The 16,640-nt window shown below is 50.3% G+C and overlaps 1 protein-coding gene across 1 annotated transcript in view; it reads left to right on the top strand.

The window, feature by feature from the left end:
• LOC149326561 (uncharacterized) overlaps positions 1 to 16,640 on the top strand; it is a 106,215-nt gene that overhangs the window by 23,640 nt on the left and 65,935 nt on the right. Inside the window, exon 3 of the mRNA XM_089564615.1 lies at positions 15,463 to 15,673. Within this exon, the coding sequence (XP_089420741.1) occupies positions 15,463 to 15,673 (211 nt within the window). The remainder of the gene's footprint in view (positions 1 to 15,462; positions 15,674 to 16,640) is intronic.

The raw sequence follows: 16,640 nt of genomic DNA, 5'->3' as shown, positions 1-16,640 counted from the left end.
TTCGAAAAATAGCCTTTAGTTGCAGATCATTGATGTCTAATATTCGCCCAGTAGGTTGCCCGGGCGAGACTGTCGATGAGGAACATATCTGGGCTTAGGAAACAAGCCAGTCATCCAGGTGGGGTTATGTAGAGGGCTTGTTCGAGTTGGCAGTTATTGTTTTTGTTGCTGATGTATTTGTAGATCAATGAGCTTATTCGACTCTTTTCTCTATGCAAGCGAAAAGTTAATTGCCCTAGCCGCGTTTGACAGGTCGTTCTCATCAAAGGTGCACCAAACAGATATCTGAACTCCTTTTTTCTACCGCGGAAACTCGTATCTATACGTTCCGAGCATACTTACAAACCCAAAATTATTGTCCTGTACGGCCGATTTCCCTAATTTAAATTGGATTAAACGTCCCTGCTCCTTCCTTTTTTTTTTAACTTACCGCGGACGCTAGGAGTCTACCAACGCGTGGAGTGCGTTTCAGCCAGTCCTGTGTAGGCTTGCAGCACTGCCATTGGCGGAGTGATACGTAGCGATCGGGGAAAGCAAATAGTCCACGCGCATTTTCTTTTCCGGGGTCCTAATTTGCAGCTATGTTGTATATGACTGAATCTATTTATTCCCGGAAACCTAGAAAAAAAAAAGCAAAGCCGCCGTGCGACTGCTTGAAAGGCACTCCACGCATTAGTTGACTCCTCCTGCCTTCAGCGGTGAGTTCAGTGAAAGAGGGACTAGATCTGGGACGAAACAATCCACACGTAGTAAATTAAGTCTTCACATAACATCTTGGCTGCTGAGAAGCCTCAAAAGTTTCTTCCTGATCGGGAACCGTGCTTTGCAGCCGGCTGATCGGAGCACATTCTAAGGGACCGTCAGTCTCGACAGTTTTTCGCATCATCCCGGTGAACCCCCCGTGCAGTAGCATGGTCGAAGGAACCAACCGAACAAGAGTAATACGCTTCGAGTGCAAAGTCAAGGATGGGGCCTACGCGCCCTGCACGAAACCCACAAAGAAAAATTACCCTTCAGAATTACCTTTTCGGCCGCTTCTACGATACCTACTTCTTACCAAGACCGATGCACGGCTCCGTTATATGATCAATTGACCACCTTCTGCAAATGCCTCGGGCAGCTTTCGTCTCGTGCAGGTCGGGTGTGCTATAAGTGAAGGGGGAAGAGGGGGTTGCGTGCCCACTCGCTGCATGCACGCGCCTTTCGCTTCGTTCAATCATTGCATTCATAGGCTAAGTCGCGTAGTTTTTAGAAGCACCAAATGGTTCGAGACACCTCTCAGAGGCCCCGAAGCTTGGAGGTGAGAGCCAGAAGGCCGTTACAAACACAAAACGTCTCTGGCTGAAAGGTCGCTTGGGAGGGGTATTTGTTGCTTTGTTGTTGAGTTGTATCCAAATTGATGATAGCCGTTTTAGCGCCGCCGCGGTGGCTCAGTGGTTTTGGTGCTCGGCTGCTGAACTGAAAGGGGCGGGTTCGATTCCGGCCGCGGCAGTCGAATTTCGATGGAGGCGGAATTCTAGAGGCCCGTGTACTGTGCGATGTCAGTACCCGTTAATGAACCCCAGGTGGTCGATATTTCAGGAGCCCTTCACAACGGCGTCTCTGATAGCCTGAGTCTCTTTGGAACGTTTAAACACATAAAAAGAACAAACAGTCGTTAAATAACAAATATTTTGTTTTACTATATCTGTTTCGCGTTTATGGCGGTTTAACGTCCCAAATCCACTCCGGCTATGAGGTACGCCGCAGTGAAGGGCTCCGGAAATTTCGACCACTTGAAATTCTTTACCGTGCACTGGCATCGCACAGTAAACGGGCCTCTAGAATTACGGCCCCACCGAAATTCGACCGCCGCGGCCGGGATCGAATCCGCGTTTTTCGGGTCAGCAGCCGAGCACCTTTTACCCGCACCCTCCACAGGACATTATTCAAGAAGGCATATGCAGTGCATATAGAATAGGATATAGCCAACAAAAAAACTAGAAATGAAAGGATTTGCGGTTTGTAGAATATTATCTACTCGGAAAAATACACGCTAGCTAAATGAAAGCACCAATATGTACAGAGTGGAATGAGCAGAAAAAGCAGCAGTGCGCAGGTAACGTGTAGGACAGCATAGCCTGCAGTCGATAATGTCTCGTCGTCATTTCTTGAATCGCTCCGACACTTTGACGGTGTTGCTGGAAAAAGAAAGAAATCGAAAAGATTTTAGGGAAAGATGATCTCGAGAATTGTCTATGAGTGATGGTGCCCTTGTGAAACGCAATGGTAAGTCGATAAGCAACGATCCTTCCGTGTTCATGCTTGGTGATGGTCAACACAATTAATTTCAACATTAATATGTTGTTTAGATGTGCTTATTGATCGCAAAAGGGCTCTCAATAGATGCGACATTTTTTATCACAATTTTTTCTTACAAAACAAGCAGCTCGTTTCGGTACCCGCTTCCGACTAGCAGTGGATTGTGCATTTTAGATAGATAAAGCAGACTACAGATGGGCCTAATATGGGAGAAGTAGCGTAGTCGTTCGCTTTTTTCGGGGTTTTCGAAAACTGAGCTTCAGTAAAGACAAAACCTACTAGAACTTCTCAGCTGCTAATTAATGGGAATGACCGAGCGCAAAATTTCTCCCGCCACAGCGTTCCAGCAGCTGTTTGACTTTAGATGTGTGATGTTGATTTGTTAGCACACACTTAGTAGGAAGCTGCTCTGTCAACAATCTGGCATCGCCAAAGGGGCTGCTGCTTTATTGTTTCTTTTTTAAAATTTATGCTGCGTTCTTCAGGAGGCTGTGCCTTGCCCGACAGCGATGCCAGATGGCTTAGCGTTCCACCTTACGTACGGCTGCATTCTGCAATTACCGATGCTTATCACGCTGGTCAGCGCTCTGAATCTTGGCGGCTTATTGCAGCTTATCCAACGCTCCCGAGTCTCCCATGGCACAGGGGCTACACGCATTGCGCAGACTCCACTCTGAGCAGCAACGTAGAAGTGGCCACGAGTGAATGGGCTACAGTAGAACGCTTTGCGTGCTAGTTTGTTCATTTCATTAAAAGGTAATAGTTTAGCTTTGTTTAGTTTATGGGAGTTTAACGTCCCAAACTGACTCTAGCTATGAGGGACTTCGTAGCGAAGGGCTCTAGAAATTTCTGCCACCTGAGGTTCTGTAATATAGCCGGACATCGCGCACTTCATCAGCTTCTTGAATTTCACCCAAATCCGAATTCGACCGCCGCAGACGGGATCCAACCAGCGTCTTTCGGGTCAACAGCCGAGAGTCATAACCACTTATCCACGACGGCCGCTCAAAAAAAGGGGCGAAACTGCGCGTATAATACAAGGACAAAATACTCACTTCTTAGGCCAGTAATCTTGCTGCGACACCACTGCCGGCCGCGACGCCTACATATCAAACGAACAATAATCAGCCAACCCCGAGCGACCTCCGCGTTCAGCCGGAAAGTAACACGTAAGGGGCGCTCTTTCAAGTGAGGCCGCCAAAGGACAGGTCACGTGGTGTCGCCCTGTTCGAGTCTCGCAGCCCCGCCTTTGAAGAGCATAAAGTTATGGCCTTCTATTTCACATAGCAGTTAAATTACTAGTTTATAAAACATTAATTCGGCCAAAGTTAGAATACGCATCTGCCATCTGGGACCCCGCTCAACTTAACCTAACTAACTGTATTCACCTTGCCCAAAATCGCACCGTTCGATTCATCTACTCAAACTACTCATACTCCACCAGTGTTACTTCCATCAAAAATAATGCATGCCTACCTAACCTCAAGCAACGTCGTACAGTTGCAAGGCTGTGCTTGCACCACAAAATGTATCATAACTTCTATTACAACTGTCCTAGCCAGCCTGCTCATCATTCTTCAGCCCGCACAAGCCACCAAAATGCCGTTTACCCACCCCCTGCTCGCACCGTGACCCATCTTCATTCCTTCTTCATCCAAACAGCGCGTGACTGGAACAGTCTTCCCAAAAGTACCATCCTTCATTCAAACCCGGACCATTTCAAGAAAACCATCGAAAAAATCTGTTATTAACGCCAGGTTGCTAGCCCACCCCTCATGTAAAGTCCTCACCCGAGGGCCCTTGAGGTATTTGTAATAAATAAATAAAAATAATTACCTAAATCCTAAACAGCATACTCATACTTACTCATGTCCGCATTAGTATATAACTCTTAAGTTACATTACTGACTGTAAGACCACAACGCAATCACTACGCCCACCTCTTTTCAGCTTCAACCAACGAGCCTTCGTGGCCTATGCGTAGCGTTCTCCTGTCCCAATCCCATACATCTGGTTACAGTTCCCACAACGACCCAAGTTAATCCATTTTTGTTTTCGGCTCAGTAACGTTCCTGCTGGTTACACGAACCTCACTGAGAAGTTTCACGTCAGGTAGAACATTCTGACGTGTTCCTCAGTTTAATTCATTGTTTGTTCCGTAGTTATTTATTGTTCACAGGCAAGGACGCCGAAGCCGACTTTTCTACGACACGGAACGTTAACACTATCCCGTTAAATCTAGCAGGTCACCGAAATGTAAAGTTATTTATCTTGCTCTAGAAAACAGATTATTTTCTTAGCAGCAAGCTATACGGCCACAGCATCGTGAAAGTTACAATAATCAACAATAATAAATATGCAATGAAACTTCACCTGGCCACCGGCTATGCGCGCGCCGAGAGTCTACAACGCCAAGCAACTCGTGTATACTGCTTAGCTAAGTGGCCTTAGAGTGTAGCGAAATGCGTCGTAAGCGCGAGGCAGGAGCAGTTTTGTAGTCGAAACTAATGCGCATGGGCGGGGATCTAGGATTGGGAGAACCTAGGGAAGTTTCAGTACCTATAGCTTGGCATGAACTGCGGTCAACGCAATCAACTGCGGTGCGTCTCCCGCCCCAATCGATTCATAGCCTGTAAAGCTGTGGTCGTCAGCAGGAAGCGGGCACACAGCGGAGAGTACGCAGCGCGCCTCAGGTAATGAAGATCGAAATCAAATAGCAACCGATGCTCCTCGCGCAGAGTTCTGGTCCCTTCTTTTTTATTGGACAGGTTGCGCCATGGAACTGGAAGCTCCACTGGAGCAAGTTTTATCCGTAGTCAAAGTAGCTGCTATAGCTGCTATAGGCCTACTAGCGAGACATCGTCGGGAGTGGCAGATGAATGGAGACAGATGCTTCTTTCCATGTTCGGAGATAGTCGCCTCCATGCATGGTCATGCCACTCGCTGCATTTTCAGCCTAGCACGTTCATGAGAATCGGCTGACGCCATTGGCGGGAATGGGGTACTTTGTCAGGGAAAAGCCGCTTCCTTCTCGAGTTGCATACAAGTACAGAACCATTTAGCAAGGCTGACATAAGACACGGTGTCACCCAACTTCCCACACTTTTAGCCTGAAGCCCCCAGACACACTTAGAGCGTGTGGGGGCAGCGGTCTCGGACTCAAAGGAAACGCCCTCGACAAAGACGTGGCAAGCTCAGCGGAGACCAGCTGCCAAGTGACGAGAGGTTTTTGGTCGTTTGGCGCCCAGCTTTCGCCGGTCGCAAGCCAGAGAATGGGTCGGAGCCAAAGGTTCACAAACAAAACAAAGTTTATAGACGATACAGAGGACTTCACAATCACTAGTACAAACACATACAAAGTGATGAACAGAACAATGCAACTCGTGCAAAGTTAAACTCGAGAGAGGATACAATACCAAGGCAATATTCCACCTAAAGCGCACTAACACAAGAGAGAAGAAAACAAACAAACACAATTTGTTCACCGGGCACTGCGACAGTCCGACGACCAGAGGTCCACTACGAAGCAGTCCCGCAGTCTGACGCACGTTGCCTCGTTGGTCCGTTGCTGGTCGAGTGGTGTGGTTCCAGGAGTCAAGCAGGCGCGCTTCTTGGAAGCTTAACGGCGGCTCTGACTAATCTGACAGCGGTCAATGCCCTTATTATATAGGTTTGGTCCGCGTCTGTTTGTTCTACGCGCCAAAGTAGGCTCGCACATACACGCGGTGTCGGCCGTGCAGTCCCCCTTTCCTTCCCGCGCCGGCCACGCGTCCTCATTGGTCAGAGTGGGGAGACGCTTCGCGAGGGTTCTAGCGCGGCGCCGTCACCGACGTGCGAGGGGGACTCGTATTAGTGCACGCAAGGCTACGCCCTTTTCCCCTGGTTAGCAGTAGAAGCGACTCAGACGTTCGAGAGAAATCGGCGTCGGGGCTGACTGATTCCTTCCGGCGAGTGGTGGTGGAAGGGGCACCCACACGCAGGGGTTTCCTTCTCCCCCGTTTTATGACCGCACCGGTGAGATACCGTGCGCGCGGCGCCGTTTTGTTTCTTTTTTTTAAATGCGCCGAATCTTTTGACACTGCCCCTTCTTTTCAGAATATTGCGCAACAATATTCACAAATCACAAAATTCGCGCGCACATGCATACGCTCACCAACTCTACGGCGAATGCCGAAACACATAAATCAATACAATGATGTTTCCACATGCATAACACAATGCAATGGCAAGAATGCACTTGAAAACACGCCGCAGTTAGGCGGTACACTTCGCGTGCACATGCATGCGCTCACAAACTGCACGGAAAAATGCATACATTAATACAATGATGTTTCCACATGCGTAACTAAATGCAATGTTCACAATGCACATAAAAACACGCCGCGATTGGGCAGTACATTAACACAACATTGCATACAGGAAGCACACAAGTATGAGGCATACTTTCGCCTATACTTCCAGGTTTAGCCTACACAGTGGGTTCGGAACAAGACTGTTTCGCTCAAGCTTTCGGCCGCACTCGTGGCTCTCTTCCTTATGCGACTACTTCGCTCTAGCAGTGTTGGCCTCTGCGTCTTCTCCTTTGAGAGATTCCGCCATATTCGATGCATACAGCAAGGTTTCGGGGCGACATGCACGTGCGAGAAATACAATGAACAGGTTCCAAGGCACTTGCATCACAATAAGGAACGGTGCGAACACACTCTTGGTCACCTTCCCGAATTCGGCTGTGCGGCAGGAAAAAAGCCGAAGGAATGTGCCGATCAGCACGAGGATCATTTCCAGAGTCTGCCTTGCGCTGAACTTAGCAGAAATTCTAGACACGTTGTTCCCGCGTGTCCTTCTTTGGCTTTTCCTTCCTTCCTTCGGCATTCGTGCTCCGATGCGGCCACTTACTGGCTTATCCTCCAGCTTCTCACAGCTGTTTACTTTGTTCCCGCACGTTTCTTGCGAAGAGGGTTTCTCTTGCGCGGAACGTTCCTGCGCTGGATTTTTCCGTTTCTTCTTGAGGGATTCTTTTCTTGCTTTCTTTCTTGCGCTAGCCCGCTCGCGCTTCCTTCGCCACTTTTTCTCCTGTCGATCACTGCGACGCTCCGACGTGCAGGATTCGGATTTTTCTCCCTCGCAGCTATCGTGCAGGTCCTTGGGAAATTTTGCCCTCTTCATGTTACCCAATATGAGGTCGTATATGGGACGTTCCATGCACAGTGCAGTCAGTTTTCCGCTGTAGTAGGGAGTCTGTACATGCACTCTAGCTTCCGGTAAGCGTTAAAATGAGCCGTCCACTAGACGCACAAGACTTCGTTCCGGTGAGGTCCTTATCTCGCAACAATCTTCGTTTCATTATGACAGCACTGCTTCCGGTGTCTCGCAACAGTGAAATTTTTCGTTGCCCTACCTTCCCTTTCGAGACAGACATCCTGTGATTTACGGCTTCGGGCCGCGCGTTCACTACGGCGTTTACAACGGGAACCTTCTTGCCGTTCTTCAGCTCGACAAAGCCGTTTTCGTCCACTTCCTCCAGGTGATCACCTGAGGAGGCCCTCACGCACGATACATGGGGAATGGACTTTCCCGGGCTGGAATAAGCCGCGGCTTTGTGTCCCTTCTGGCCGCACTTGAAACACGCTGTCTGGCCACTATTGCGGCAGTTAGACGCGCAGTGGCCTGTCTTGTTGCACAGGTAGCATTTCGGTGGAGGCTTTGGGCTGGATCCGGTGACGCGGCTGTCGGATTTCTGTGCGCTTTCCGAATTTCCATTCTTAATTTTGGTCAGATTCATTCCTCCTTGGGCTTCAAGAAATTGGTCCGAAAGTTATAGTATTTCGTAGAGGGCCTTGGCCCTTCTCTCCTTGAGGTACAGCGACAAGCTCGGGTGACAGCTGTTCAGGAATTGTTCTTTGATGAGCAGCTCGCGGAGTGCACTGTACTCCTGGGCGATTACCGACAGTTCTGTCCACCGATCGAAATAGTGGCTTAATAGCGCGTCATATTGGGCTGCCGTTTCGCCATCTGTGGGCTTTCCTGTTCCTAAATCCCTCGGTGGTGAGTTGGAATCGTTTAAGCAAAGCGGCTTTCACCTTGCTATAACTTGCTCGTCTTCAGGAGACAGTCGCCCGAATACACTTAGTGCTTCACCGCTCAGACACGTGCTAAGAATGGTAGCGCATTCACTGTCTGACCAATTCTGGCTCACCGCGATCCTTTCGAATAACTTGAGCAATGCGTCCAGATTGTCCCTTTTACATAAAATCTAGGGAGCAACCTGCTGGCATCTATCCTAAAGCTGTTACTTTCTTCCCTAGTGCTATGAACTTCAGCTGAGTGGTTCGCAGCATATTGCACTTCCAGTTTCTCGGCAAGGAGCTTCATTTTGAGTTCAAGTTCTCTCTCATTTTCTTTCTCGGTCCTCTCTCTTTCCTGGTCCACCCATTTACGCAGTCCGGCTCCGGACAACCCCTTCTGGATGCCGGCCTCTAGTAGCTCCTTTAAACTCATATTTGGAGACCGAACTCTGTACTCAAGGCAACGAATACCTCTCCACGGTGAACCTCACTAACCGCTTCGGCGCGGCACCTCACAATACCGTGCTACTGCTAACCCTTGTTTACGACCTCTTCGTCAACTCGTTCCAACTCTTTCTCCGCTCTCTGCGCTTACAAACACAAACGTCCTGTTGCGGACGCCAGAATATATGTCACCCAACTTCGCGCACTTTTAGGCGTGAAGCTCCCAGACACCCTTAGAGCGTGTGGGGGTAGAGGTCTCGGACTCAAAGGAGATGCCCTCGACAAAGACGTGGCAAGCTCAGCGGAGACCAGCTACCAAGTGACAAGAGGTTTTTGGTCGTTTGGTGCCCAGCTTTCGCCGGACGCAAGCCAGAGAATGGGTCGCAGCCAAAGGTTCACAAACGAAACAATCTTTATACAGCAATGAGACGATAGAGAGGATTTCACAATCACTAGCACAAACACATACAAAGGGATTAACAAAAACAATGCAACTCATGCAAAGTTAAACTCGTGAGAGAATACAATAAAAAGGCAATATTGCACCTAAAGTGCACTAACACAAGAGAGACTCAAACAAACAAAACACAATTTGTTCACCGGGCACTGCGACAGTCCGACGACCAGAGGTCCACGACGATGCTGTCTCGCAGACTGGCGCACGTTGCCTCGTTGGTACGTTGCTGGTCGAGTGGTGTGGTCCCGGGAGTCAAGCAGGCGCGCTTCTTCGAAGCTTAACGGCGGCTCTGACTAATCTGACAGCGGTCAATGCCCTTATTATATAGGCTTGGTCCGCGTATGTTTGTTGTACGGGCCAAAGTGGGCTCGCACATACACGCGGTGTCGGCCGTGAATTCCCCCTTTCCTTCCCGCGCCGGGAGCACGTCCTCATTGGTCAAAGTCGGGAGACGCTTCGCGAAGGTTCTAGCCCGGCGCCGTCGCCGACTCCGAGGGGGACATGTCTTAGTGATCGCAAGGCTGCGCCCTTTTCCCCCGGTTAGGAGTAGAAGCGACTCGGACGTTCGAGAGAAATCGGCATCGTGGCTGACTCATTCCTTCCGGCGAGCGGTGGTAGAGGGGGCACGCACACGCAAGGGTTTCCTTCTTCCCCGTTTTACGACCGCGCCGGCGAGATGCCGTTTGCGCGGCGCTGTTTTGTTTCTTAGTTTTAAAAAAATGCGCCGAAATTTGTGACACATGGTCTGCGCAGAGATGCGCTGCGGGAGCTTCACTACGGCATCCTTACAACTTTGTCGAGGATTGTAGACGAGGCTTTCAACCGACCTCCATGCCGTGAAGGCATCGAACGTTTTGTATTATCATTCCCCTAAAGCGGTTCATCCACATAAAAAATTGGCGGGGGCTTAGTTTTCGTTAAGCCTGGTAGTGTGCGAAAGCATGTGTTTTATACCTCATGTGCATTGCCTCTAATGGGAAGTGCGCGGCGCGCCGTGCCAAGCGGCCGCCGTTACCCGACGAGCCAAGTTGGTAGCCCGTCTCTTGCTTCTGGTATTACGTCACGCCATAACTTCACTAGCGCCTCTAGCGGGAGGAGCGCGGCGCGCCGTGCCAGGCGGCCGCTGTTACCCGACGAGCCGAGTTGGTAGCCCGTGTTTCGCTCCTGGCATGACGTCATGCTATGACGTCACTACGCATGGTATGACGTCAGGGGTCATGCTAAAGGTCAAACGTGCCAAGTGGCCGCCGCTACGCGAAAGGCCGTTCTTGGGAGTAGTATTTCTTTCGCAATAAAAGATCTCGGCCAGAAAGGCACGACCACGCTGGTGAGCTTGTAGCGCACAGCGATGCTGTAAAGCGGAGGTGCTAAGATCAATAAAGTTCAAGGGCACATGATCGGTGCGCACGCACGGAACGAGCTGTTCGGTTCCAGAAGCCTGTCGTGCTAGACTTCTTGTTCTGGTGCTGCACTGCGCCCACGTAAATTCCATACAGTGGCGATTCCGGTCTGTAAGAGTTTTCTCCTCGGTGGTTTCACGGTTACAGATCCGAATCGGCCAGCTAGTCGCTTCTCTCGATGCCCTTCGGACGTCCTCACATGCGCAGCACGGCTTCTCCTCAAGTCCTCGCCGCCGTTCGTCTTAGCCGAGAGGTTCTCGCTTTTCCATTCCTCGCAGTCAGCGTATTTCCTTGTATGACCGTACTTTTCAACACCGCACCCACCAATGCACTCCACCATGTATCTGGTCGGAAAACCCGCGGCTAGATTACTCACGACGACATGCAACCTCACCCTTCAACCTAGACGCCTTTTCGTAGTCATGGATCGCGTTTCCGTCCTGCGTTTCCTCGTAGACTTGGTGCTGCAGTCAGCGTACGGCCATTCTTCAAGTCTGAGCGTACTTCCAAGTCACCTGGACTTACTCTCCGCGCGGCCAACTCAACCTCTATACCACGTATGGTCTCCGGTCCCTCACCTTGGACCTTGGCCTGTGGCGCACGTTTCGGGTGGGTCTTCTTTCGCCCCGACGTCCAGCAACCCATCCTCGGATCCGACTTCCTGACGGTTTTTCATCTGGACCTCAGCATGCATCGCCACCGCAGTACGACGCGAATTTCCATCAGTGGCGTTATATCGGCTGTCGCTTCCAATGGAATCCGCACGCTGATCCCATTATGCCCGTACGCCCAGTCCTCGCAGACTTTCCCGAGGTCACGAAGCCTTGTAATCTCCAGCAGCCACCCGAGCATGGTATAACCCACCCCATTGTCGACCATGGTCCAGCCGTCGCAGCTTGTATGCGCCACCTCTTCGGTGAGCGTCTAGCTACTGCTAAACGGGAATTCGACCATGTGCTCCAGCTGGGTACTTTTCGCCCTTCATTCAGCACTTGGGCCTCACCGCTCCATCTGGTGCCCAAGAAAGAACCGGGGTGACTGGCGTTCGTGCGGTGGCCACTGGGCTCTCAACGCTCACACTGTCCACCACAGCTATCTCCTTCCACACATCCAAGACTTCACTGGGCATCTGGAGGGATGCAAGGTCTTTAGTGAAGTGGACCTTGTGAAAGTGTGCCATACGATATGCCGAAGACGGCCATCACTACACCCTTCGGCCTGTTTGAGTACCTGCGGATCCCTTTGGGATATGCAACAAAGCACAAACTTCACGAACATTCTTTGCTGAAGTGGAGCTTTGGAGCCTTGCGCCCTTCATTATTGACCAACGTTGTATTGTGATGTATCGTTTTTCATTTTATTGTATTGCATTATGTTTTATTGTATTAACGTATTATTCTCAGTTGCATTTGCTTTGTCCCCCCCCCCTTGTGTAATGCCTCAAGAGAGGCCTTTAAGGGTACAATAAATGATGATGATGATGATGATGATTATGATGACGCGCGGACTCCGGGCTGCATTCGCCTACATCCACGACACCCTCGTCGCGAGTTGTACTCTCAAGGATCAAGAACGGCACCTCCGGGAACTTTTTCAACGGCTCAAAGAATTTGCAAGGTCGTCAACTCCCAGAAATGTGTCTTCGGCTCTTCTGAGCTCAAGTTCCTGGCCACCATATCCCGGCGTAGGGAATTCGAATATTGCCTTCTCACGTCAAAGTTGTTAAAGACTTCCCAGTACCCACTACCCTACGCAAGCTCCACGAGTTGCTGGGCCTAGTGAATTTTCCACGGCGCTTTATCCCGTACTGCACCGAGCTTCCTCACCCCCTGACCGGCCTTGTTCGCACAACCAAATCCTCATCCTCTGAATTTCCTGGTCTCCCGAAGTTCAGGCTGCTTTCACGGCTGCAAAAGAAGTCCTCGCCGATGCGATCCTTCTCATCCACCCTAGGACTTCGGCGCCCACTCGTATCGGGTGGATGCTCCCAGCGTGGCCATTGATGCTGTTGTCCCGCAGAAAAATTGACTCCGAGTGACACCCACTGAGTTTCTTCCCTCGGAAGCTCCAACCTGCCGAGACTCGCTACAGAGCATTTGGCCGTGAGTTGCTCGCCATATACTCCACCATCCAGCATTACCGCCACTTCTTGGAGGGCCAGCCGTTTTACGTTTTAACGGATCATAAGCTTGAAGGAATCATATTCTTAGCGGTAAGAAACAGACACAGCACCAAGATACACACACACATAACTTAACACTTAACTTAATGTTTTAACGAAGGATCATAAGCCTCTGGCGTATGTTTTCCGTACGAACTGTTATAAGTACGTCGATCGCGAACTTCGTCAGCTGGCCTACACATCGGAGTTCACAGGAGATATTCGGCACATAAAAGGCATTGAGAATGAGGCAGCCTATGCACTTTCACGCTTTAGCTACATCGGCGTGTCTATATCTGCTGTGGAGTGGGGAATGTGCGGTCCGGGCGCAGCTAGAAGACCTTGAGCTTCAAGCCCTGTGTACCATTCCCGTACCCTGCGTCTGCAGCTCTTGCCTCATCCACATGTGACAGATTGCTCTGGTGTCACATGTAATCGGCTCTACTGCGTCCATTCATCCCAGAGGCCTTTTAACGTGCCATTTTCCATTCACTTCACGACATCTGCCATCCCAGCATCCCAGCCGCACAGCGTCTCGTTATCCAGTGGTACAGAAGTAAGCTAAACGGGGCTAGTCGGCACACAGTGGGCACATATTTGGCAAAGCACATAATCAGCGTACGAGAGAGATTATTGAAGCTTTCCATATCGCGAAAGGAGGGGAAAAGTGTGTTAGTGACGCATCCATCGCCTTGACAAAAAGTGAGATTGTGTACTTTGAATCGGTTGCTAAGTATCACTGCACGCGTTATATGTTGCTGTGTACTTGCTTTCACCGCCAGCCCTTTTTTCTCCTCGTCTTGTTCTTTTTTTGTTGTTGTTTTATATTTCATCATCCTTCCCCTCTTCCATATCTACAGTATGTATTGTGGCAACCTTTCCAATAAAAATTCAGGCGTGAGAAAGGGTTCGTGTCCTGGCTTCACCTTTTCTGTGTCTCGTTTTTCGCGCTACGTTTTCCTAAGACCCAGTGGTACGTCTGCCATAACATTAGCACCGACGTTCGCCAGTGGACATGCTCGTGCCTTGCTTACCAGTCCGCCAAAGTGACCTGCCATACAAAGACTCCACCCCAGTCTTTCCTGCCACCTGGTTGTCGCTTTGACCGCGTCCGTCTGGACTTGGTTGGACCGCTATCTCCCTCTCATGGCTGCCGGTACATTCGCACCATGATTGACCGCTACACTCGTTGGCCCGAAGTAGTAGCCATTCCGGACATTACTGCGGAAACAGTTGCCAAAGCCTTCGTTTCAGCATGTGTTTCCTGCCTCGGTTGCCCCGGCGTTGTTACCACGGATCGCGGTCGCCAGTTCGAATTTGACCCCTTTCACTTCCCTCACCTGTCTGCTCGGCACTAAACACTGCCGCACGATGGCCTACCATCCCTGTGCCAACGGCATGGTCGAGGGGCTCCATCTTCAGCTTAAGACTGACCTCACTCCACGGCTGGGTCGCGAACACTGGGCTTACCACCTTCCTATTTTGCTTCTTTACCTACGCGCCGTTCTACGTAGTGACATTGGCTGTTCGGCGGCCGCACACGTCTTCAGTGCACCCCTGCGGTTTCCCGGAGACTTGTTCGCTGCTTCGGCTCCCTCAACCCAGCCACTGCCGTCCCTTCAATGCCTTCAGGACTCCATTCAACACCTGCACCCAATCCCGCCTCGATAATCCGACCATCAGGGCATTGTACAACCAGACCTTGCGTCCTCCACGCATGTTTTTCTAAGGCAAGACGATGTAAAGGCGCCTCTTACCCCCTCATACGACGGCCCGTACCGCCTCCCCAACACGACGACAAAGAGGGTGACTATCCTACTGGATGGTCGTAAAGAGGCAGTCTCCTTGGATCGCCTCAAATCCGCATACATGGAGACACCTCCCCACGAGATCCCCTCGGATGCTGCTGGCTTATCTGCCGACCTGCCTGCCGCCGAGGCATCCTCATTCCTGCCCCGTCACATTTCGCCGTTCCGTCTGGGCGGGGGGCCCTGTAGCACAGATCGACACAGTAAAGGGGATGCGCTAAAATCGGCGTTCATAGCCGGCAAAAGAAGAAAATAAAGTTGAACGGCGCACGATTGGTGTACAAGCACTGCACGGGATGTTCGGTTCGAGAAGCCTGTCATGCTGGACCTCTTGTTCTGCTGCTCGACTGCGGCCGCGTAAACTCTCTACAAGCTAAAGCAGCTTGGTAGGGTGTGCTTTCAAGAAATTGGCGAGAACAGCTTTGTGTGTAAAAAATTACATATCACTTGTGCATAAGTTTGCATTTTATGCTTGTGATATCGGCAAAAAAAACGCGTACTCTTGGTACAAATTTTACACACAAGGAACATGCTCCGCGTCACGACACATTGTAATAAGCGAACATTCAAAAATCGCGCACAAAAGAAGACAGGACCAACAAGAGTACTCGGAGTAGCGCTTTTAGAAGTAACGATTCTCCGCGTCTTCTGAGTCCTCCTGTTTGCTCTCGTGCGATATTTTTTCTCTTTACTTACTAACTATCAGCATGCCCATACATACACTCTTAAAGTGGCCTTTACTGTGGATATGAACTGGATTATTTTTTTATGAATACTTTTCTCTCCCGTTTCTGCACTGTGCCAATGATAGAATTTTTTTTTTCAGGCAAGAATGCCATATGAGCATCTATACAAAAACAGCCTTTGTCCCAAAGTTCTGGTACGCGCGCATCGACACCGGATCCGGCAAAGTAGAGACAGGCAAGCAGGAGGGCGACTACACGTATTCTCTCAATAAAAGGGACTCAGGCTACACCATAAAGAAGGGCGAGGTGTACACGATTTCTATACGCTCGGAGGAGAACAAGTACTTCGACGTGAGTACCGCGGATGTCATCTTTCTCTTGTTTTTTACCGCACTGCATATTTCTAAAATTTTTCTAGAAGTGTCTGTATTTCTTGTGAAAGGCTGCAGAAATTGCGACCACCTGGGGTTTTTTAGCGTGCGCTGACATCGTAGAGTACAAGGGGCCTCTAGAATTTGGCCTCCATCGAAATTCGATAGCCGCGGCCGTGAACAAACTCGCGCCTTTTGGGTCAGCAGTTTTCTAGAAGTGTGCCATGAGGCAGTCCTACTCAGCAGGAGGAGGTATCTGAGCGGCGGATTCGCGCAGGGACGGCTCTGACTCCATTTGTACAACATCGGTGGCGTGAAAAAAATATGTGCTAGCAACTGAGGAGTACTCGCTGTGACGCCGCACCGTACATTTCTGATGTTCGCCACTTATTGGGGATGTGGCCAGTGACGGTTCCTATAAGAAACCTGCTCCTCAGGGAGTTGGGCCTGCGGTGGAACCGCGGAGGCGACTATGTGAAGCGGACTATGAACAATCACTCACGGAAAACCTCTGCGACTACCTCAGCGAGACTGATCTTCACTCCTTTTTTTTTTGACCTTCTGTCTGCTGCACTCCATTCCGACTTTCTCAGCTTATGCTTCCAGAAGTGCCTCATAAGGCATAAGATGAGAAAGGCGGAATGAAGTGCAGGGGCGGCAGAAAAAGAAAAGGAGTGAAGACCGGTCTCGTGAAGGTAGTCGCAGAGGTTGCCGGTGAGTGATTGTTCATAGCCCGCTTCACATAGTCAACTCCTGAGGGGCCGCTCTCTAATAGGAACCGTCGCTGGACACGTCTCCAATAAGTGATGTACATCACAAATGTCCGGTGCTGCCCCACAGTGAGGGCACCGGTCAGTTTCTTCAGTGATTCCCGGGGAAGCCAGATCCAGTGTCGCGCATCATAAACCATCCGCATATTGGTGCTTCCACCCCGATTTGTACACAAC

The sequence above is a fragment of the Amblyomma mixtum genome, chromosome 10 (assembly GCF_055824585.1).
Source record: "Amblyomma mixtum isolate Tamu chromosome 10, ASM5582458v1, whole genome shotgun sequence".
Classification (NCBI taxonomy): domain Eukaryota; kingdom Metazoa; phylum Arthropoda; class Arachnida; order Ixodida; family Ixodidae; genus Amblyomma; species Amblyomma mixtum.
Note: the sequence above shows the minus strand (reverse complement) of the source record. Positions and strands in the feature narration are given on the sequence as shown.